Raw genomic sequence first — 24,282 nt, 5'->3', positions numbered from 1 at the left:
AGAAGGACCATGGTGGAACAGTTGAGTGAACTGATTTTGAGACTTAATTAGAATCTACAGTAATCAAGGCAGTGTGGTACTGGAGTAAAAATGGACATACAGGACTACCCTGGTGGTGCAGTGGTTAAGAATCCACTTGCCAATGCAGAGGACATGGGTTAGAGCCCTGGTCTAGTAAGATCCCACATGCCGCGGAGCAACTAAGCCCGTGCGCCACAACTACTGAGCCTGCGCTCTAGAGTCCGCGAACCACAACTACTGAAGCCCGCATGCCACAACTACTGAAGCCCATGCACCTAGAGCCCGTGCTCCTCAACAAGAGAAGCCACCGTAATGAGAAGCCCGTGCACCACAACGAAGAGTAGCCCCCACTCGCTGCAACTAGAGAAAGGCCGCGCGCAGCAATGAAGACCCAACGCAGCCAAAAATAAATAAATAAATTTATTAAAAAAAAAAAAGGACATACAGATAATGGAACAATAAAAAGTCCAGAAGTAAATCGAATCACATATAGCCCACAGTTTTGACAAAGACGCCAAGGCAATTCAGTGAGTAAAGGCAAACTGGAACAGTTGGAAATCAATAAGAAAAAAAAAATGAACCTCTTCCCTTACCTCACATCATAAAGAATAATTCATTTGAAATGTAACAAAGACCTAAAGCTATAAAACTTCTAGAAGATAACATATAAGAAAATCTTTGTTACCTTGGGTCAAGCAAAGATTTCTTAAGTAAGACAAAAAAGGCATGAACTATGTAAGAGAAAAACAAAAATGGATAAAGAAGAAAAAATGAATAAACTGCATCAAAATTAAAACTTAAGCTCTTCACATGACATATTTTCATGTAATTTTATTTATTTTTGTTTTAGTTTTATCATAGTTTTTTTTTTAATTGAAGTATAGTTGCATTACAATATTGTGTTAGTTCAAATGACATTTTTAATAAAATAAAAGTCAAGCCACAGACTGGTAGGAAACATTTCAAAACATATATCTAACAAAGGACTTTATATGTAACATAAAGAGTTCTATTATAGGGACTTCCCTGATGGTCCAGTGGTTAAGACTCTCCGCTCCCAATGCAGGGGACCCTGGTTTGATCCCTGGTCAGGGAACTAGATCCCACATGCTGCAACTAAAGATCCTGCAAGCTGCAAGGAAGATCCCATGTGCAGCAACTAAGACCCAGCACAGCCAAATAAAATAAATAAATATTTAAAAAGAACTCTGTTATGTATAAAAAACCCTTAGATAATAAGCAATCGAATTAATAAATGGGCAAAAGATGTGAACAGACCACCAAAGAAGAGACAGAGATCAGCACTAATAAGCACCTGAAAAAATGCTAAACGTCATTAATCGTTAGGGAAATGGAAATTAAAACTGCGATAAGATAGTACTCTAGACCACCGGAATTGCTAAAATTAAAAAGACTGACCAAACCCAATGTCAGCAAGGATACAGAGGGACAGGAACTCCCAAAAACTGCTGGACGGAATGCAAAATAGTATAGCACTTTAGAAGAGTCTGGTAGTTTCTTAAAATGATATTCATGTACTTACCATATGACACAGCAGTTCCATTTTTAGGTATTTACTCCAAAGAAATGAAAACATTTATCCACTCAAAGACTTGTTCACAGTATTCACAGCACTTCTATTCTTTGTGGCCACAAACCGGAAAGGACTGAAAAGCCTGCCTATTGGTAAATGGATAAAGAAATTGTGGTATATCCATATAATAGAATACCACTCAATAACGAAGAGGGAACTACTGATGAAACACTACAGGATGAATCTCAAAAGCCTTATGCTGAGTGAAAAAAGTCAGACACAAAAGACTGCACAAGTTTGAGTCCATTCCTAAGATACTCTAGAAAAGGCACAGATTTATTGACAGACAGCAGATCAGTGGTTGCAGGCACCGCAGCGTGGGCCGTGGGACGGCCCGAGTTTCACCACGAGGCTGCGGCAGAGCCCCCAACAGAATGCTTAACAAATTTCAGCTCTCCGGGCCACCATAGTTTCTGGAAATTCTGCACGTCCGCCTGTGTCAGGGCTCCTCCTAGTGGAATTGCAGTGTTTCTTCGAAGGCCACCTGGTCCAGTTCAGGTGGCCACTGCCCGCCCGGGGACACCTTCTCAGCCCTGCCCACCCACCTCTTCACCGGCCAGCGTCCTGTTTACTCTGGCCACCGTCCAAGCCAGTCGTGAGTCATCGAGTTTCCCTTTAACCTTTCCTTTTCGATTCCGCCCCTTTAAAAAAAAAAAAAAAAAGGCAGTTTCGATTCTCTCTGAAACTGCCGGCTCCGCCCCCAAACAGCGCATTGGAAGCCCGGCGTCGGGGCAGGGGCGGGGTAGGGAGGCTGCGGGTCCTCGACGCCGCCGCGCGTTCCGCTCGTTCCGCTCGTTCCGCCTGCGCACCGCGACGCCGCGGGGCCCGTGGGCGCTCTCGGGGCGGCCGTCTCCCCCTCTCCTTGCGTCGCCACAGCTCGGTCTCTTCCGAAGGTCCGGAGAGCGGAGGCACGGCCGTGGAGCCCGGGAAAACGGTGATGGAGCGGAGGCCACGGAGGAAGTCGCGGGGCGGCGGCGCGCGCTTGGCGTCCGGGCTGGTCCCCGCGTCCCGGCCCGCGGAGCCGCGGGCTGCGAAGCTCTGGCTCTTCCCCAGCGCCGCCCCGCTCTGCAGCGCGCTGTCCCGGAGGACCGAGGCGACGCGCCAGATGTGCTGCACGCGCGAACGCCTGGCGGTGCTGGAGCGCGGCGGGGCCGGCGTCGAGGTCCACCAGCTGCCGGCGGGGAGCGACGGCGCCAGGAAGCCGAGTGAGTGGGGCCGCGCAGCGCCCGCTCGGCCCTCCCGCCGCGGGCTGGGGGTGTGAGTGCGGTGGGCTGCCGGGGTCGGCGCCTGCGGGGTCGGAGTCGCGGTCGGGGCCAGCGGGGACGCTTCTCTGCAGAGTGGCCCGACTTGTGGGCGTGCAGTCCTTCTCTCACCGCGAAGGAGATTCAGACGGGGACCCGACGCCGCAGCGGTCCGCGGGGGCCGCAGACGCGCGCCGGCCCGGGGGCTTTTCGCGCTTGGCTCGCGCAGCATCACTGAGCTCTCCCAGCCCCGATGCCGGTGGGCGTGGAGTTTGGCGGGGTGGTGGCGGGGAGTAGACCGCTCCGTCCGCCGAGCGCACGGAGGGGGTGTACCGGCAGCATCTTCTCTCCGCCAGCCCTCCTCTGTCGTTGGTTTCTGTTCAAAGTGTGTTTCTCACTGACCCCTTTTTCTGTCCGCTCCTATTTGGAGTCTTTGGAGAACCTCGTTCGCGTTATCTTGTTCTCAGTGACGATGTTTGCAGGCATTTTAAAGAGCGCTTTCAGTTGCACTTATCCGTGGTAATCTCTGTAGAGATTAGGTCCGGTGTCCGTAGCTGCGATTCTACAGGCGGGCGGGAGAGCAAATGGCCACACACTTAACTGAAAAATTTGCCCTTCTGTTGAGTGAAGAAAATGATATTTTACTTTGGTTCGTTTTACTTTTAACTTGAGCGAAGTCGAGGATCTTTTTTTCTGTGGGTCATTTGCATTTCTTTTTGGTGAACTGCCTGTTCATTCGTATCTTTGCCTGGCTTTTTAAAAAATTGAGTTGTTCATCTTTTTCGTATTTATTTGGAAGAGTTTTTGAATATTGAGATAGAGTAGCCTTTTGTCGGTCATATACGTTGTAAAATTTTCCCCGACTTGCCTTTAGCTAAGGTTATTTTATAGTCTACTTCATCAATCTTTTAAGGAGGCTTATGGATTTTGTGTTATGTTAGAAAGCTATTCACAATCCAATTTCTTTTTTTAATGTACTCATCTTTATACTAATTTTAAGATTTTACTTCTAAACCTAAAATTTTTGATACACTTGGAAATTATTTTGATGTAAGGAATGAAGTAGGGGGACCTAGATTGATTTGTTTCTCCAAAATGTCTAGCCGGATGTCCCAATACCTTTTTTTGAATAAACTCTCCTTTTTTTTCCAACTGATTTGAAATGCTGGGTCTCTAAAAAACTTTGTTGGGCCATTTCTTCTTTATTACCAAACTGTTTTGGTTCTCTTAGCATTTTTATTATGAAGTCGTTTGTGCTTTGATATTTTTACATGAATAGATTTTTTTTCATTAGAACTGAAAACAAACAAGGTCCCAAATCTATCCTACTTTTTGTGAACAAATTAAATAAGAGTAAATGGCATAGTGGACAATTTTAAATCTTTAACTTTTAGAAAGGGCTAAATATGCACTAATGCCAATAACAATTCTTTTAACAGCATCCTTTTTAAAAATCGTCCCCCAAACCAAATGTCTCCTTTTAAGAATATAGGCCTTGGCTTCTAGATGGAGCGTCACGAGGGCTTCATTATTGTTATTTGTTTTGTTTTGGGAAAGAGTGTATCTCAGAATACACAATATATTTGCTCTTAAAATGAGTGGTGGTGTCCAAAAATGAAGATATATTTTCTTACAGCCTTTTTCATTTCTAGCTCTTCAAATTTAGTTTCTCTTTCTGAACTTCTTAAACAGGAATCTAAAAGCAAACTTCTTCCAGGTGTTTTAAGTGTATTATAATGCAATGAATAATAATAGTGGGTAACAGAATGGTGATAGCTCCTGGTTGGATTTGCTCTGCAGAATGCATTAAGTTAGGGAAAAAAATGAAGATACATTCCATGGACCAAGGAGCAGAGCACCTGCTGGTTCTCTCCTCAGATGGAAAACCATTTGAGTACAACTATAGCGTAGAGCACGCAAGGTAAGGAAGGTTTTTTCTTTTATTAAAAATCATTTAAATTTTGCTCAAAAGGCAATCATAATTTTTGTAGGAAAATGTTCCTTTACGTGATCCTCGTTGCCTGCTTTATACAGTGACATCTTAAGTAAATGATGAATTCTGGACAAATGAATTCTATCAATGAACTCTAAATCAATTTATGTCTCCCATCGCATGTACCATGTGCTGCTTTGGCATTTAAAGGAAATGATTGGTTAGTCCACGTAGCCCCAGACTGGACTTTCACATTCATTAACTCATTTAACCCTCATAATAATACTGTAAGTTCTATTTACAGAAATAGTTTTCAACCTTGGGAAAAAATGAATTATCATGGAATGATTTGTGAGACTTTTTACTAGTAGATCATGTGAATTAGAAGTTATTTTCATCTCGTATTATTCCTGCATCATAAAATTATTGTTTGCAAAAGAGTCTTAGAATCATCTTACCACAGTTTTGTAATGCACATTATTTTCCTTTTAAGCCACTAATTAAAGCATGTTATTATTATAATGATTTTAGATGTGCTGAATGTGAAGCAGTAAATTTAATGTTTTGAGCTTCAATCCTAATTAAATACAGTTAATAATTCTTACATCAATGTTGTGACTTCCATTATGGGATCAACATAAAATATATTTTCTTTTATCAGGTTTCAGTGCATTTTACAAGAAAAAAATAATATAATTCAGATCACATGTGGAGATTATCATTCGCTTGCACTCTCAAAAGGTACTTTTCTGGAATATTAATTGTTTCTTAGAGGGAGCAAATGTGTGTGTGTATAGAACTAGTAGAAAGTATGTGCTTCACTTTGTAACAGGACAGAAGTATGGTTTTGAATGTGATATGGTCTAGAGCACTACTAAAGGAGATACAAAATTAGAATTCTTGGACCTATAAAATCTTCAGGTTTTCATAATTATTATTCCTACCTTTTGTTCTGTCAAATGACAAAACTAAAGCAATTTGGTAACGAGTTTGATGTTCTTTATTTAAGGGAAAAGAGCCCATGGATGGAGAGTGTCTAGGGCCTCACAAGCACTGGAACGCTCTTCCCGAGGGGTTTCGGGCAAGGGCGAGTTTTGTAGAGTGTTAGAAGCCTCAACGCGGAAACAGGGCATGATTGGCTAAGGTTGCATGACTGACATTTAGAAAGTTCAAGGAACAAGGAAATAAGTGTAGAGCGCAGAGTAGACTTGGTGTTTGGGGATTGGCTGACTGCATATGCTGTGTTTCTGGTCAAGCGGAGCATTTACAGGGGCATGAAAGTTCGGTTTGGTGACATGGCACCTGGGCTACCTCTTGGGGCTAGAGCTTTATTTCAAAAGTTCCATGTTTTTTTATTTTTCAAATATGAAACAGTGAAAATATTTTGAATAATCAAAATTTCCTCTCTGGAAGCAGGACCAGGCGTGGTCCACCCTTTTCCAGAACTTTCTTCCCTTTTCCTAGTGCTTTTCCAGCTCCCATGATAGGAGCTCAGAATCTCTTGGGTCTGCTTTTATGGCCAGTTTGCAGGCCTCTGATGTGCTTTAACATTACCTTTTGAATTCAGAGATTCTCCCCAGCCCTTTATTACTTCCTGTTTCTTATCAGATACCATAATGGTAGGGAAGGGAAGTACTGAATATGGAGTATTTCCTGAAGAAACTTGACCTAATTAAGACAGGAAGGCGATAGAGGGGAATTCAGGATCAAGGAAATTTTTTAAATACGTAGGACAGATATAAACATAAACTGAATGAAAGCTGGAGTTCAAGGGAAGTAAGTAATCAAGTATTTGACCTGTACTGAAGGCCCTGTTAAGGTTCGAGTGTATAAAACTTGTGTTGGAAAAAACTAGTTGTTTGAGTTCATCCATTTGTGAACAGATCTTTCATTTTGAGTAAGTACCATGTTGAGGTTGTGAAGGTGAGACAGACACACTGTGCCTTCAAGAAGCCCAGGATCTAGGGATGTGGGGCGAAGGGGTTGTTCAGGGTTTATTATTGGTAAATCACAATCTAGGAAGAATGAAAGTTGGGAAAGCAAGAAAGGGAACTACTGATGGTTCTCAGTAGCATCATGATATTCCTGGTGGCTGATAGGCATGTGATAATTACGTTTGAAGGAAAACCTCTGTCTCCCACCAGGTCCTGCTCAGTAAACATTAAATCTCCGATATATTTTTTTAGGTACTCCATTAGATACTGTCATCTCTATTAGATAATATCTAAGAACTTTTCTTTAAAAATATGATCCAATATGTGTAGGTATGGCTGATTCACTTTGCTGTACACCTGAAACTAACACAACATTGTAAATCAACTATACTCCAATAAAAATTTTTAAAATAAATAAGTAAAATAAAAATATGTTCCATATATTCAATTAATGGAAGAAGATGCTCACTCTTTCAAAATACTGTGCTGCAGTTTTCAATGTATTTTTAAGGTATTTATTTAGCATCTTAAGGCACTTGGGAGAGAGAAAGAAAGAAAAGTAGTTTTAGGTTTTATTTTCCCAAATGTAGAATGTTTCTATCTTTCATGGGCCCATCCTGTGGGATTTTTAACATAAGTGTTTCTTGAATTTGATTATAATATATTCAGATAACTTTATTCTTTGTCCGTTCGGGCTGCTATAACAAAAATAGACTGGGTGGCTTAAACAGCAGAAATTTATTTCTCACGGTTCTGGAGGTAGAAGTCCAAAGTCAGGGTTCCAGCAGGTTCGGTGTCTAGTGAGGGCCAGTTTTCTTACAGGTGGAGAGGGCGAGGGAGCTCTCTGGGGACCCATTTATAAGGGCGTTAACCCCATTCATGAGTGCCCCCAACCTCGCGATCTCATCTAATTCTAGTCACCGCCCAAAGGCCTCACCTCCTAATACCGTCACACTGAGGGTTAGGATTTCAACGTAGGAGTTTTGGGGGGACACAGACATTCAGCTCATAGCACTACCCTTTGAGGTAAGAGGTAAGGAATTGTAACTGGCATTGCTAAACAGAAGGTTCTTCTGGTTTTTCTGACCGAGACATGAGAGGATCTGAGCAGTCTTGTCAGTTTGAATGGAGGAGATCGTGATGGTACAGTATGGATAGCACATAATGTCCTAGGGTGACGTCTGCTGCATTTTAAACTTACTAAGACAGCGTTTTCTCTGTTTACGTCGAGGTGGTGAGCTTTTTGCGTGGGGAAGGAACTTAGACGGCCAGCTTGGAGTTGGAAGAAAATGTGCCTCGAACCCGACACCGCAGATCGTGGAGCACCTCTCAGGGGTCCCCCTGGTTCAGATTTCTGCAGGAGAAGCCCACAGCATGGCCTTATCCATGTCGGGGAACGTTTACTCATGGGGAAGAAACGATTGTGGACAGCTGGGCCTGGGCCACACCGACAGTATGGAAACATATTTTCAAATTCATATTCTAAACAAATATATATTTGTCATATAAGAGATGAATGTACCACAGACTTCCCTGGCAAAAAATGGTTCAGATCCCCACTTTCACTAGCACTGATCTCCCCGGTTCTCTCTCTGTCTTCAGGGCAGAATCGGTCTAAACGACGTGCATGTGCAGTGTGGAGGTCATGGCTGTAATTGAGACGTGTGTCCGGGCCGAGTGGGAAAAAGGGAAAGAGCATTGGACTGGGGATCAGAATACCTGGGCTGTGATTCCCACTTCAAGTTAACTAATTTCAGGGCCTGCCCAAGTCACTTACTTTTCTCTAGGTCTCATTTTCTTTTTCTGTGAAGTGATGAGTTTGGATGAAGTGACCTTCAAGGTACTTGTGCACTTAAATGTCTATTATTACAATTACATTAGGACAAAAGGATACTAAAATTCTATTTAGAAACTCACCTATCCTAGTCTCATAAGGTATCATTACATCTGTAAACACACAGGAAAACAACAATTCGCATTATTGAGCTACCTCTACAAAGCAGATGGCAGTATTTCTTTTTTTAAAATTTTTAAAATTTATTTATTTATTTATGGCTGTGTTGGGTCTTCGTTTCTGTGCGAAGGCTTTCTCTAGTTGTGGCAAGTGGGGGTTCACTCCTCATCGCGGTGCGCGGGCCTCTCACTATCGCGGCCTCTCTTGTTGCGGAGCACAGGCTCCAGACGCGCAGGCTCAGTAGTTGTGGCTCACGGGCCCAGTTGCTCCGCGGCATGTGGGATCTTCCCAGACCAGGGCTCGAACCCATGTTCCCTGCATTGGTAGGCAGATTCTCAACCACTGCGCCACCAGGGAAGCCGCTGGCAATATTTCTGATGACCCCAAACACCTTGTTAGAGATTTCAGATGTGGCAAACTCTGCTGCTTTATTAGCTGTGGTGATGTACACGTTCCCCCCAGAGTTACTGATCAGATACTGCATTTCTGCCTCACATGGTCCAGTGCTAGTTACTCAGGAGAACCTGTAAGTCAGTGTTAGAAAAATACTCAGAGGAGGAAAAGGAATAAAGAACAGTTGAACTTATTTTTGCTGAATCTGTAAGTGCTTGGACAAGAAAATAATCGTGAAAGAGAGAAGAGGTGGTGTAAGGCAAGGACAGTGTAGTAGAGATTTTGAAAGAAAAAAAGAAGCTTTATGTTCATTAAAAGGGTAATGCTAGATGGGACTTGGAAATACCAGGTATGCTTCAATGAAGCCTAATCAGGTCAGGTTAAAAAGAGAAGAATGGGCTCTGGGAAGTGAAAGTGACACTTTCACAGGTGAGTGCCCCCGAGTGTGGCCCTTTGACCGCTGCCTGCCTCTGCTTTTAGACCTAAATGTACCAACACAGAGCCTTTCTTGTCAAAGTGTGTTAGGAGCTGTTGTGATGGGCCTAGAGGAAGTGGTCTGGGTATTTTATCAGTAGCGTGGAACTCTAGTGTGAAATTCACCATTTCCTTTGGGTCACTTGAACTCTTCTTTCCCTTGCATAGATAAAGATTCTCCTTCCCTTATTGAAGTGCTGGACAATCAGAAAGTTGAATTTCTCGCTTGTGGTGGCTCTCACACTGCCCTGCTTACAAAGGTGCGTGTACCCTTGTCTCTTTGACTGTAATTCCAGGAGAGCACTTTGTAGTGGAGAAAGTACTAGAACCTGGAGGTGTGGGCAGCTAGTGTTTCCCAGGGAAGAAAGGTCACCACTTCCCACATGCAGGACTGTCTGATCACTGGGGGGCTTTGCTTTGATGGTGATTTTACTGATTTTTTGCTGACGCCTTTGCATCAGTGAGTGTTTACTTCTGTGTCATATTTCTCTAGAAACTGATATGAAGTTCCCTTTCTTTAGGATGGGCTGGTGTTTACTTTTGGTGCTGGAAAATATGGGCAACTCGGTCACAATTCAACACAGAATGAGTTAAGACCCTGTTTGGTAACTGGACTCGTCGGGAATAGAGTGACCCAGATAGCATGTGGAAGGTGAGTTGTAAAGTGTCAACGAAAATTGGTAAGATATGCACAGTAAATTTAGATAGGTAGTTTAATAAAATTTCCATCAAGTTTCTTTGATTGAAATAAAGGTATCAAACATTTTCAGATAGGTGAAGATGCTTAATTTTACATTATTAGACAATCATAATAAATATTTTACTATACATATTTACTTTCATTGATTTTTTTTTTTTTAATGTGTAAATATATTTACTCTCTGTTGGTCCTTTAGTGAAATACCTTTGTAACTGTTCGAATGCACTTTTATCTTTAAAAAAAGTTATCATTTATTTGGAAAAAAATGAACAAACATGAATTAGAAAGGTTCATTCATTGATATCATCACTCCATCTCTGCATTAACCAAAGGAACATTGTCACCACTTTGGATTTTTCGTAACATACATTCCTCCAAGTAGTACATGTTACAGAAGGAGTCCTCACCTTAGAAATGTCTTACTGCAAACCAGGCGGCAGTACCCCTGCTAACACAGGAGAATTCACTGGAAAGACACGAGACTCACTGAAAGCTATTACACTGACGGTCACTTTTATTACAAGGGGAGGATACAAGTTAGAACCAGTCAAAGGAAGAGATGCATAAGACAGAGTCTAGAAGGGGTCCAAATGAGGAGCTTCTGGTGTCCACTCCCCTTGGAGTCATGGGCCGTGTTACCTCCTCCCAGCCTGATACATGACTGAAGAATACTGCCAACCAGGGAAGCTCACCCAAGTCCAGGGTTGTTTTTGGGGTTTCATTGCTTAGTCATGATTGATTGAATTATTGCCCATGTGGTTGAACTCAGCTTCCAGCCTCTGTGTACCGAGAGGTTGGGCTTACTTACAGCTGGAGGGGCTTCCAGGAGCCACCTGGATAAACTATTAGGTGTGGTCTTAGGGGCGGGCCTACCGTGAATAACAGAGACACTCCTATCGCTTGGAAACTTCTGAGGGTTTAGACATTACCTCCCAGGAAGTGAGGACAAAGGCCAGACCTCGGAGTAAGGCCAAATTCTTTCCTTATACAGATGTATAGTAGGAGAGGCCATCAAGCAAATCAGTAAGAAAATCAGCATGATAAAGGTCTTTGGGAAATAGAGCGGGAGCTCAGGGAGGATCACCTAATGCTATCTTCCAGGATGGGGAGGGGAGGGACTCAGAGATGGCTTCCAGAAGGTGGTGACTCAAGCCAAGGCCTAAAAAAGGAATAGAAGGAAAGAGGTGGTGCTTGTTCTGACGAAGGGAATGTCATTTGCCAGGGTGCAGCATCATGGCCTTCAGCACACTTAGGGGTTCCAAAATCATCTCAGCCGCACATTAGTGGTTTCTCAGTTTCTAGACAGCTAAGTCATACATTGGAAATTGGTTAGCTGGCTTCACTGACTGAGTAGCGTAATTTCTTCAGTTTACCAGATTGCTGCATACTCTAATCATTGTGGATAATTGAGAATTGACCGTATGTGCTTTCATTTAATAGGCAGCACACACTTGCCTATGTTTCTGATTTGGGGAAGGTCTTTTCTTTTGGTTCTGGAAAAGAAGGACAACTGGGAAACGGTGGAACACACAATCAACTGATACCACATCCCATGAAATTGCCATCAAATGAAGAACTCACATTTGGTAAATTCTTTAGGAGCACAGGACTTGACATGAATACCTTGGTTGAGAAACTGATTGTTGTAAGCGTGTAATGTGGGCAAGAAAAGAAATGTATGACTGTGAAGGGAGGTTTTCTAAGCATTGCTTTCAATTGTTTACTTGTAAACACAGCCAATCTAATTTATCAAGTCGGATAACCATTAGTTGTCTCTTAGCGCTTCAGGTTAAGATTAATGTGGATTTAAAATGATACAACATAAAATAGACTATATGGGTTCAGAGGCCTATGCAGCCTCTGATTCCAGTTTTCAAGGGACCTATTAATTCCATAGTGATTGTTTTTCTTACCTGATTAAAATGACTCATAATTGTATAAAACCCTCAGAATGATGAGCAGCTGACATATGCCAGGCACTGTAAACTGTGCCTAACTCACCGGTCCTTAAACAGTTCCAGGAGATGTGTACTCTCAGTCCTCTTTTGCTGGAGGGTGCAGAGACTTGGAGGGCAGAAGGTTAGCCTGTGAAGGGTTGTGGCTGGACACGTGAACTGTGCCCTGTGTAACTTTAGAGCCTTAGCTCTGAAACGTTCCACTGTAGAAGTGCCTCGGAACCCTTGGGTCACTTGTTTCTGAAAGCTTAGTGGTGACTGGAAGTACCAAAATTCTCTCAGTTCTTCTGGGGAAATGAACAGTCGGGTTATTTCCTTAAGCAGATCAAGTGTTATATCTGATTTCTTCTAACCCCTTGCGTAGGCTTTTGAAGTACTTACATTCTTCACGGCCAGTAGTCGTTGATTAAATCTTGAGTTGTAGAATCATATGGGTTTTAGTAAGAGGCGCTGAATTAAACCAGGGAACAGTTAACTAATCAGATATTTGTTTGACTGTGTTGTATATATAAGCATTTATGTTAATTATGTGTATTAAACGGATACCACGTTGCCGACCTTGTGAATCATCTATGTTTGCTAACTAGACTTTACCCTGAAGTAGATACGTATTTCTGCTTTATCGGTAGGAAATGTACTGAGTCTTTGTCTGTCAGAAAGATAAAAGGATTCAGTTTAAGAAGAATCTAAAATTATTTAGGCTGAGTGTGTATATTTGTATCAAATGAGTTTCTAAACTCTTATTTTTTGTAAATCCCTTTCAGAAAGCCGTACCTCAGAAAAGGAGTTAATAATGATTGCTGGAGGAGATCAAAGCATTTTGCTTTGGGTGGAAAAAGAGGTAAAAATAGATCTCTAGAAGTTTTATAACTTGGTATTTTAAGCAAAACAGAAGGTTCTAGAATCTAGATTTGGTGAATTCCAAAATCATCAGGTTACTAGGCTGAGTTTGGGGAATGGTTAGACGTTATTGATCCTTTATCGTCTAAACTACATACGTATTTACTCACAAAAGTCAGCAGATTTGCCCTTAGTGTATGTCAAATACGTGTGGTTTCCTTAGACTCTGCTGACCTTTCGGGAGGCTCCTTGCCAAGAGCATTTTGGTCAGGGTACTAGTGAACCAACAGGTTGATATTCTGAAGTGACTTTGCCAGCCAATCCTAAAAAAGACCCGAGGTTTATAGTCTTATGAATAATCAGTGCGTAACCTCCATACCCTACTCCACCAAGGCAGACTGAGTTCCTGCTACTTCTGTACCCAGTCCTTTTAGGATCGCTCCACTCAAAGCTGTCTGATGTTCAGTTTAATCTGACCATACCCGTATAAAGCGTTCGGTGTTGGGGCATTCAGAGAAACTTACTTTGGATCTAAGCACCCTTAGACAAGAAATTGGCAACCAGGCAAATGATTGATTGTTCCTTGGTAGAATCTTACCTTATGATTTTTGCAGAGCTATGTTATCCATGCTTAGTATTACTCTCTATCCTTAGAACGTGCCTAAGAGTTGGATACCTATTTCTGTGGTGTCTGAGTTACTGTATTTTACTATTTTGTTTGTTTACAGAATTCCTATGTTAATCTGAGGAGGAAAATTCCTACCTTGAATGAAGGCACTGTAAAGAGATGGATTGCTGACGTGGGGACTAAACAGTGGCAGAATACAAAGAGGTACACCCTAAGGGTCTGTCTGCTCATATAGCTCTCTAAAGCAGTGTTTCCCCAACTGGTTCTGCACAATACAGAGATGTGAGATTTTGTGGTCCGCTAGTGGTCCATTAGTCAGAGATCTGCAGAGAAACAGAACCAATAGGGTGTGTTTGAGGGTGGTGGGGAGAGATTTTAAGGAATTGGCTCATGCAGTTGCAGGGGATGGCAAGTACAAAATCTGTGAGGCAGGACAGCAGGCTGGAGACCCAGGGAAGAGTTGATATTGCAGCTTGAGTCTCAAGGCAGTCTGGAGGCAGAATTCCCTCTTCCTCTGGAGACCTTAGACTTTTTCTCTTAAGGCCTTTAACTGATTGGATGAGGCCCACCCACATTATGGAGGGTAATCTGCTTTTCTCACAGTCTACTGATTTGAATGTTAATCTCCTCTAAAAAATACCTTCACAGCAACATCTAGATTGGTGTCTGATCAGATCTCTGGGTACCATGGCCTAGCCAAGTTGACACATACAATTTAGCATGTAAGCTCCATGGGGGCGTCTTTCTTTACTGCAGGACTTCTCTGGGCCTTTGATGTGTTTAATTGTGACACTGAGTAGGAAATATAGTCTACAGTTTCTCAACCCTCGTTGACTTGAGAGCCTCTTGTTTGTTGAGCTGTTATTCACAGCTGAACAGCTTAGGCAACCTTACTGTCAATGTTAGGACTCCTACCACCTGTACAAATTATACTCATTTATACAGGCATTTCCTTTTAGAGACATTTTTAGGTATGGCTTCCTAATTCTGGAAAGTAGTTATACCAAATAGCTGCATCATGCAGAGCACAAATGGTCAAGAACTATTTGTGCAAGTACTTCTATGACAAAACTGAGCATACATCCCCACCTTTAACTTCTGGTAATTTTTTTTGTTTCTACTCCAGTGGAATAGAAATAAGTAGGGCTTGGAAAGCTGGGTGGGTTGGGAGTGTTTTATTTGTCCAAGAAAATACCCTAGGTCAAGCCTTATCCTCTTCCCCTCTGGCTTCTCTGAGTACATATCTTTTTATTTCCCATGTTTGCCTCTGAAATTTTGAGATTTGGCAAATGAGACTTTCAGATGCCCATGGCAATATGCAGATAAACTGGAGATGGAGGGAGGAGTTTGAAGGACAATTGATCATGTCTCCTGCTACAAGGAGGCATATTCTGATTTGTTTTAACCACCATCTTATTCCTAATATAGGGAAATCAGAGAGATATTTTCATCTCCTGCATGTCTGGCTGGAAGTTTTTTAAGGAAAAGGTAATATATGTAATAAATTTAAAATTCTGTTGAAAACACTATGTATAGATAGCATGGTGACTATGTTAATAATACTGTATTGTATATTTGAAAGTTGCTAAGAGAATAGATCTTACAAGTTCTCATCACAAGAAAAAAAATTTGTAAGTATGTGTGGTGATGAATATTAACTAGACTTGTGGTGATCATTTCACAATATATGCTATACATGCTATACATATATCAGTGCATTGTACATACCTGAAACTAATATAATGTTATGTGTCAATTATATCTCAATTTAAAAAACTGTGAAAGGTGGTAAAGAAAATGGTTTGAGGGTAAAATAATTATCTATGTCTTTATCTCTTTTTAAAAATTACCTTTTTTTCCCTACAAAAGCACGTATATGCTTGCTGTAGAAAATGTCAAAAAAAAAGACGTGAAACAAAAAGAAAATGAAAATCAAAATTCACCACTTAAGTGTAATAGCTAGTGTTTGTATAAATGTCTTTTTTATGCAAATCTGTTGTTTTACAAAAAATGGGATTATATTGTTTTATACATTTCTTCACACTTAATACATTTGCCCATTTTTCCATTTTATTCAATTTTTATATTATTCAGTATTTCCCCATAATATCATTTTAATGGTTGCATGGTATTCCATGGGAAGGACGTACCTTAATTTATTTGAATGCTTCCTTATTGCTAGATACTAAGGTTTCTTTGAATTTTTAAGTATTATGAAAGAATGACTTTGTACTTCTTTTCCTAAATATTGATATAATACTTATTTAAAAGAACTTTTTCTGTTTTCAGACACTAAATATATGTGTTATTTCACAAAGACTGGGTCTGTTTTTAGACAATATATTCAGTCCAGTATAAATGTAATTCTTGAGTTGAGATAGACATTTCATTCGTAATTTTCTCTTTGATTACTAAAAATTTACTGCTCTGAAACCCTTTTTTTGGTCCCTGCTTATAGTTCATGTAGCTGGAAAACAAGAAAAACCTTTACCTTTTTTCTGTGGCTATTTTTTTTTTTGTACTGGAAAATAAATATTTATTGATTACTCATTTAAGATAAGACAATATCTGATGTAAAGTCTGATAGCATATGTATTGTTAATGCAGCCTTGATATTTTTTGACATTTCAGAAATAATCATTTTGTCAGCTATATTTTCAATTGTGTTTGTATTCAGCCACATTTTTATAGTTATTGGAAAGGTGAGAAAAAAGTAATTTTATTAAAATGAAGCAAGCTTGAGAAGAAACTTTTCATCTGGATAAATAATCTAATAAAATATTTAATTTTGAAGTGTCCTTTTTCATTTACTTATTCATCCAGTTTTCATTTACCTTCCTTCCACAGAAGAGCTGGAGAAACGATGTCTGTTCATTTGGACTTAAATACAGCAAGGGACACCTTTAAGGAGTTAACCCAGAAGGACTGGATTACTAACATGGTGGTATTCTTCAGATTGCTACTTGGAAAAAGAAAATACACTGAAACATTTTTATAAGAACTCACAATTTCAGAAGAAATATCTTGTTTTCAGATACTCTTTGAGACCCTGTGGCATATACAGATTAAGTTAAACTCAGCTACCATTCAGGAGTTTCCCCACTTAGGGTGAAATAGGTGGTATAATAGGCACTTAGGTTACAAGTAATCTAACTAGTTCATCGGTGCCCACACACACATACACGTATATGTACAGGCACTCCCCTAGAGGGAATGTTTTCAATTTAGGGCTTTAGGAAGATGATTAAAATATTTGTTGAGACTGGTACACTAGAATAAGAACAACATTTTATTTGCAGTTATTTTAAACATAAGTATAGAAATGAGAACACTTTTTCTGATATGAATGTCCCCCTCACCAAGGACTGCTTGGTCTGCACTTCCTTTTTTGTAGGTTCTAGAATGTTCTTGTTCTTTCTGGGATTGTTGCTTCTTCGTTTCAGCACTGTTACTACTATCTTTAGGCTTCCCACTTGGAGATGCTTCAAGCATGCTTCCTTTATTAATGTAGCCTTTCCTAATGTAGCTTTTATTAATTTATTTCCCTGTTCTACTGTACTGATTGATCTAGGGGTGGTACTGTCTATGTTGTTCTCTCAATCTGTTTCTTTCTGGGTCTCTGGCTCATTTTTGCACTCCCTCTCTCTCTCTCTCTCTCTCCCCCTCTCCCCCTCTCCCCCTCCTTCACTTCTCTTGGCTCCCTCCACCCTCATTTGGTCTTTCCTTCTGCTTCTGTGGCTCTTATTCTTTCCCTCTCTCTGTCTCGTGCTTGTTCTCTTCCTGCTCTCAGCTCCCTCACCTGGTCTCTCGCTCTGTCTGTCACACTCAGCATTCTGTGTCTTAGCTGCAGGTTGTGTCTCGCACACTCTTTTCTCAAGGGAAGATGGAAAATTTAATTATGTTAACTTTGGCAGAACCATTGCCCAATTAGGAGTCTGATGTAAAATGGATCCCTAATTATGCACCTTTATCAGGACTCTGCAGCAGTTAGTAGAAAGATCACCAAAAATAGAAAGCCATTTCTGCATCTGTGAAGGGAAGAGGTTGGACCAGTTCATCACTAAGGCTAATTATACCTTAGTTGTGCCAGAACAATATCATATACAGTGCAAGCGACATAATCATAGAGCAGTCTCCCATTGTTTCCGATGGGACAGTTGGATCAGAAGACCTGTAATGTTTCTGTTTTGAGATTTCTGTGATATGGACGCACAGACTTGGCCTTCCTTCATTCATTCAGCAAATATTTGAATACTGCGATGCGTAGGGAACTGTGGTGAGAGCCCTGTCTTTAGAGGCTCCTGGTTAGTGAAGGAGACGGATGCCGACGTGCAGGTGTCAGTTGTCTTCCCTAGTTCCCAGCTTGGAACATACTGGGTGTATGATAAATATTTTTAGATGAATGAATTCATTCATCACCTGGGCAGTGAAGGGTCAGCTCTATTTAGAGTGCTCAAAACAAGGTGCCCAGGGGGAGGGGAGTTTACCGGCTACCTACAGGGGAAGCACATTCCAGGCAGTCAGGAAGGTGTGCACCAAGGCACAAGATGTGAAACAGTATGACTGGCTTGAGAGCGGTACAGTGGTTCTAAAGGGCTGGGAGGTTTGGGGTTGTGGATGATGAAGAGCCCAGAGGAAGGAGGGGGGCATGTGCAGCAGTCAGGTGTGCATGACTCTGAAGACTGAACCTCGTGGTGGGAGCCCAATAGAATGTTTTGATGTGAAAATAGATCATTGTAAGATTTTGTACATTTAGAGATATCATTTAGCTAGTATCTCATAATTTAGTGATTGAGTTTGAGCTTTGGAGTCAGAAAGATCCAGGAGAGATTCTCACTTAGCTCTGTGACCCTCAGCAAGTTAATTTCCCTAATATGCAGAGTTCTCATTTATGAATCGGGGTTAATAATACCATCTATGTTATAGAGAAACGACAAGGATAAATGAACTTATATATGTGAATTACTTAGCACAGTATCTGACAAATAAGAACGCTGTAAACACTAGCTTCTTAACGGGGTTTTAGGCAAATTACTACCATTATCTGAGCCCACAGAACACATAAACATTCAGAATTCCATTTGAAGTTTTCTTCAACACTTGCATTCTGAATTGGGGAAACTATAAGAAGATTGGAAGGGCTAGAAACTAGAGTTTGGTGGAGAGAGTTTGTGATGAGACAGGTGATTCTGTGAGAAGGTAACAGGAAACCATGCTGATTTTCGTTGTTGCAGTTGTTGCTTTTTGTTTTTGTTTTTTGTTTTTGTTGTGGTTTGGGAGATTCTGACACATTCTTCCTCTTTAAAAAATGAGGTGTGCTAGTGGAACTGGAGGGAAGAATGTGGACCTTATCATTGGGAGGGCTGCCTTTTAGTTCTGAGTCCATCGTTCATCCAGTATAATCTTGCACATGCGATTTCTTCTTGATCTCCTTCATGAACCCCAACCATTGGATGGAGAGGACACTTGCCACACATTTACACACCTAGGTATTTGGGAAGCTAGATGAGATGGGTTGTGAACAGGGGTTTTAGAGAGACCAAGTGATTGCTCCAATTTCATGGTGGGGTGAAACTCCGGGCTCCACACTTCATTTTATTACAGTAATTGCACCCAGTTCCCACTGTGTTCTGAGTGTCTTTTCCTGGATCCTTTTTGATCACAGATAACCACATGTCTGAGGGATACTCTGTTCAAAAATCTTCCATTTCATTCTCCACATCAAGAAGCTTTAGAAGTTTTCTTCCTTCTCCCAGAATGTCCTGTGATGCATGATTCTGACAACTGGGAGCGCCTGGTGGTCCCGTTTGCAGAGGCTGTTTATAAAATGCGTGCCCAGTCGTCAGAGGTCCTGGGTAAGATTGATGGTTTGCATTTGAAAATACATGACTGTCTTCTCAGTGGAAACACACGCCTAGCGAAGTTACGGCAAAACTTAGGTGATTGTGAACACATTCATGGTTTTTAGTTCCTAGTCTTAGCATATTCTAACATGCTGTAATAATTACTGTGTTCATCCAAGATGGATTATTCTAGTCCCTTTTTACCGTTCTTTTCACGATACCTGTGTGGCTTGGTCATGAGGTCCTTTGCCCCCTACTTTTCATTATGAAGAACTTCATACACAGACGTTGAAAGACTAGTACAGTGAATCCCAGATACTCTCTACCTGGGAGTCAACAGCAGGTAACATGTTGCCGTGTGTGTACAGATTACATTTGATGTACAGATGGCATTTTATTTTTGCTGAACTATTGGAAAGTGAGCTGGAGATATCAGGGCATTTTACCCATAATATTTCAGCGTGCATCTCCTAAGGATATGGAATCCTGTATTACCTCAACATTGTTAACACAGCTAATAAGATTAGCCGTGATTGCATAATATTACCTCACATCTAGGCCATATTCAAATTTCTGCGCTTGTCCCGAAAAGTATTTTACAGGCTTTTTTTTTTTTTTTCAAAGAGCGCGGGTCAGTAGTCCTGTACAGTGTCTCACGTCTAGATTTGTCTGATCGTTTCCTCCTGTCCCTGCATTTCCAGTACACTGGAAATTAGGTCTAGGGGCTTGATTATATTCTAATGAGGTTTTTGACACAAATAGCACATTCAGCCCAAGGAAGTCCCTTCGTTCTTATGTTTTGTCACATTGTAAGCGATGAAAAGCTGGTTTAAAGCATTTTTCTTTTATACAATGCCGAAAGATGGTTTTTAAGAGTTAAAAACTCGTGCTGAGAGTGCAAAGTAGAGTCGTGTAATCACGAATAGTTCTTAATCTGGTTTTTAATACTGTATGCTATTTCATCTGGGCAAAAAATGTGACTAATTAATTTTGTCTAGTTTTTTTTCCCCGCCAACAAATTAATTAGACCAAATGTGAGGTTCTCTTAACTGTCAAGGCATTTTTTTGAGAACATTGAATTCTACCCTTTCAATTCCGATTGTATTTACTGAAAAATTTATTACAAATGTGTCTTTATAACTACAATATATATGAAAATATTCTACCAGTTTCAGAAAATATTGACTACTTTTTACCTTTAAGAATCCAAGAAATATTACATGCTGACAGTTACTTACCTTCGTATCCCTCAGAGGAATATTGGGCATCTCTGCAAGAATCTGCTTTCATCAGACTGGTCCAGATGTTTAAAACAGCCGTCATTGCTCAGCTGAATTATTGGGCTGGAACTGCTGAGAATAACTATCACATTAAAACTCTCCTAGAAATGTTGAAAAAGCTGCACAGGGTAAGTGCTGTTTTAGAAACCCATATATCTTTATTTTGCAATAAAAATTCCCTTGGTTTCACCTGGCTTGAAACTTAAGCAGACTCTTAGGAAACATGAGGTTGATACTGCTATTTTTAAAATGTTTTTTGTGAATTAAGTCATGCATGTAAAGGAGTGTGTCTAGTATCCACGTACAGTTGAAAGAAAAGTAGTAAAACAGACATCAGTGCAACTACCACCCATGTTAAAAAAGAAAACATTTCTAGTGCTTTAGAAATGCCTGTGTGTCTCTCACAGATTACACCCCCTCACCTCCCGAAGGTGGCCAGGATCCTGGATTTTCAGTTAATCATTCATTTACTCTTCTTTATTGTTTTATAACCATAAGTATCTCTTGACACTATGCTGTTTAATTTTGCTGTTTCCAAAATTTCATACGAACCGAATACATGCTGCTTACGCAACGTTCTGTTTGTTTAGACTCATCCAGATAAATACTTACGTCTGTACTTCATTCATTTTCACTTCTGTATCATAGTGTGACTGTACCAGAATTATCCATTCCAGTATTGATGGACATACAGTATGTGCTGTTTGCAGTTCTTTTTTAGGGGGAGGGTTCCTCTATGAGAAAACATGCTACTGTCAACATTTTTGTACTTATCTCTTGGTGTCCATGTGTCAAGAGTTAGTTTTTAGTTTCCATCCCTAATTCTGGAATTGATAGGTTGGAGGATATGCCTGTGTTGTTCTTTATGGGTAGTGACAAACTGTCTTCCAAAGTGGTTGGACCAATTTAAATCCTCTCCAGGAAATGATGAGAATTCTGTTGCCCCATGTCTGACTTTAAAATTTGGAAAATATTTTTAGTGCCGTATGGAAATCGTGCCAAATTGTGACTTTATTGATTGATTGATTGATTACCGAGTTGGGTCTTTGTTGCTGCGTGCGGGCTTTCTCTAGTCACAGCGAGCAGGGGCTACTCTTCGCCGCGGTGCGTGGGCTTCTCACTGCGGTGGCTTCTCTTGTTGCGGAGCACGGGCTCTAGGCACGTGGGCTCAGTAGTTGTGGCTCGTGGGCTCAGTAGTTGTGTCTCGCAGGCTCTAGAGCACAGGCTCAGTAGTTGTGGTGCACAGGCTCAGTAGTTGCGGTGCACGGGCTTAGCTGCTCCGCGGCATGTGGGATCTTCCTGGACCAGGGCTCGAACCCGTGTCCCCTGCATTGACAGGCGGATTCTTAACCACTGCGCCACCAGGGAAGCCCCAAATTATGATTTTAATTGTATTTCCCTGGTTCTAATGCATTAGAGCATATTTTCATGTTTATAATTGCAGTACTTGTTTCCTCTTCTATAAAATACCTGTCCTTTTGCTCAATTTAAATGTATTGTTTAATTTTTTCTTATTGATTATAGGAGTACTTTTTAGTTTGGATACTAGTCCTTTGTCAATTATATGTGTTGCAAATATCAAGTCCCAGTTTGTAGCTTGTCCTGGTGCTTTTTGATGAACTCACTTTTTTTTTTAACTTGTTGGCCACACCCCTCAGCCTGTGGGATCTTAGTGCCCCGACCAGGGATTGAACTTGCGCCCCCTGCGTTGGCAGCGGGGAGTCTTAACCCCTGGACCGCCAGGGAAGTCCGAAACTCATGTCCTTAATTTTAATGTAGATAAAATTTGGGGACTTCCCTGGCGGTCCGGGGGTTAAGACTCGCCGCTGCCAATGCAGGGGGCACGGGTTCGATCCCCGGTCAGGGAACTAAGATCACGCATGCCACACGGCGTGGCCAAAAAAAAAAAAAAAAATTGTCAGTCTATTCCTTTATGATCTTTACTCCGTGTGTTTTGTTTTAAACTTTTTTTTCCTTCAAGGTTTTAAATTATTACCCGTATCAGGGATCAGGAGGGCTTTTTTTTTGGAAAGGACCAGATGGTAAATATTTTAGGCATTTGTGAGACTTTACAAAAGAAGCAGAGGGCCTGATTTGGCATCGAGGGTTAGATAGTCTTCTAACACAGATGATAGCTGGGACCAGAGGAGGAGTACAAACAGAGGCTCATATACCATATGTCTAATGTTTAAAAGGTTAGAAATCTAGCTAACAGCATGTTGAATGAAATAAAATATACTCTACCTTCCCACCTTGACAAATAAACCTTCCTAATGACAGGGGAAGCCAGGTTTGAATTTCGAAACCGTGGCTCCTTACAGAGTTCTGCAGCAAAAGGGGAGGCTCCGACGGACCCTCCCCGCTCCCACCCCAGGTCCTCTGCGCTTCTCTTCCTTCCTTGGTTTTCTCCCACACCAGGGCTGGCACGTGGCCGTGTGTGGACACCTCAGCCTATGTCTCTGTGTTCCATCCCACCTCCCACAATAGCCATTCCTTAGCCAACCCTGGGGCCCTGGAGCCTTGGGGTGTGTCACCTGTGACACTTCCACTCCCCAGAGGGCAAGTGGAGGGAGAAACCTGTGTAGCTCCTGGGGCTGGCTCGGAGCCATTTGGACAGGGGCTTGCGGGTCTTGGGTTCTGGAACTCAGTCTAGATGGGGATGTGTGATGAGTGGGCTGCATATAGACAGGCCCCGTTGACCCTGCAGACCCCTTGTGGGAAGGGGCTTGGCTGGAGGAAGCCCAGAGCAAAGACCTTTAAATCAGAGGCCCAGGGCAGAGGTCACTCCTGCCAAGGTCTAAAGGGAGTATTGAGGTTAGCTTTGCCTTTCACACTTTGGTGTTTAATCCAACTGAAAATTTATTTTTATTATTTTCCATATGAAAACAATTACCTAGCACCACTTAACTGAAATTCTGTCCTTTCTGCACTGATGGGTAATGCGAACTGTCATAAAACAAGTTTCTGTGTGCGGGGTTCATGTTCAGGCTCTCTTCTGTACTGTTAGTCATTGTATGTGGCTCTATATTGTTTATACTTGCTAAAAGAAATACTCCTGTCTTGTTCTTAAAGTGAATCTTGGATATTTTTGGCATTTGGTTCTTCCCTATAAATTTTGGAATTGGCTTTTCAGGTTCTACACACATATACACAGATCTTACTGGGAATTTGATTGAAATTGCATTTAATCTGTATTTCACTTTGGGGAGAATTGACATCTTTACTGTTGTGAATCTTCATGGTATCTATTTCTTCTACTTATTAGATTATCTTTTAAGTTTTTCAATGAGTTTTTGTTATTTTACTATGAAAGTCTTGGATATCTTTAGTCAAATCTATTCCAGGATATTTAACTATTTTTAAGTTTTTGTAAATGGTATCTTTTAAAAACTATATCTGTTGTTGGTTTAACAGCAGATAAATGCATTGATTATAGGAATGCGTTGATTTTTGAATATTGATTTTTTTCTTTTTTTGGCCGCACTGTGCAGC

The 24,282-nt window shown here is 41.2% G+C and overlaps 1 protein-coding gene across 3 annotated transcripts in view; it reads left to right on the top strand.

Annotated features, from left to right (window-relative positions):
• The first annotated feature begins 2,356 nt into the window (after nt 1-2,356).
• The window catches only part of LOC133092427 (E3 ISG15--protein ligase HERC5-like), a 40,975-nt gene continuing 19,049 nt past the window's right edge, over nt 2,357-24,282 (top strand). For all 3 annotated transcript variants that reach the window (XM_061191738.1, XM_061191737.1, XM_061191736.1), the window contains exons 1-13: nt 2,357-2,820; nt 4,657-4,777; nt 5,451-5,530; nt 7,955-8,176; nt 9,713-9,804; nt 10,066-10,196; nt 11,685-11,830; nt 12,964-13,040; nt 13,768-13,871; nt 15,096-15,155; nt 16,515-16,608; nt 19,333-19,522; nt 20,764-20,918. In XM_061191738.1, coding sequence (XP_061047721.1) covers nt 2,553-2,820; nt 4,657-4,777; nt 5,451-5,530; nt 7,955-8,176; nt 9,713-9,804; nt 10,066-10,196; nt 11,685-11,830; nt 12,964-13,040; nt 13,768-13,871; nt 15,096-15,155; nt 16,515-16,608; nt 19,333-19,522; nt 20,764-20,918 — 1,740 coding nt within the window. In that variant the 5' untranslated portion in view covers nt 2,357-2,552. The remainder of the gene's footprint in view (nt 2,821-4,656; nt 4,778-5,450; nt 5,531-7,954; nt 8,177-9,712; nt 9,805-10,065; nt 10,197-11,684; nt 11,831-12,963; nt 13,041-13,767; nt 13,872-15,095; nt 15,156-16,514; nt 16,609-19,332; nt 19,523-20,763; nt 20,919-24,282) is intronic.

Source organism: Eubalaena glacialis, chromosome 5, assembly GCF_028564815.1.
Source record: "Eubalaena glacialis isolate mEubGla1 chromosome 5, mEubGla1.1.hap2.+ XY, whole genome shotgun sequence".
NCBI classification, from domain to species: domain Eukaryota; kingdom Metazoa; phylum Chordata; class Mammalia; order Artiodactyla; family Balaenidae; genus Eubalaena; species Eubalaena glacialis.
Note: the sequence above shows the minus strand (reverse complement) of the source record. Positions and strands in the feature narration are given on the sequence as shown.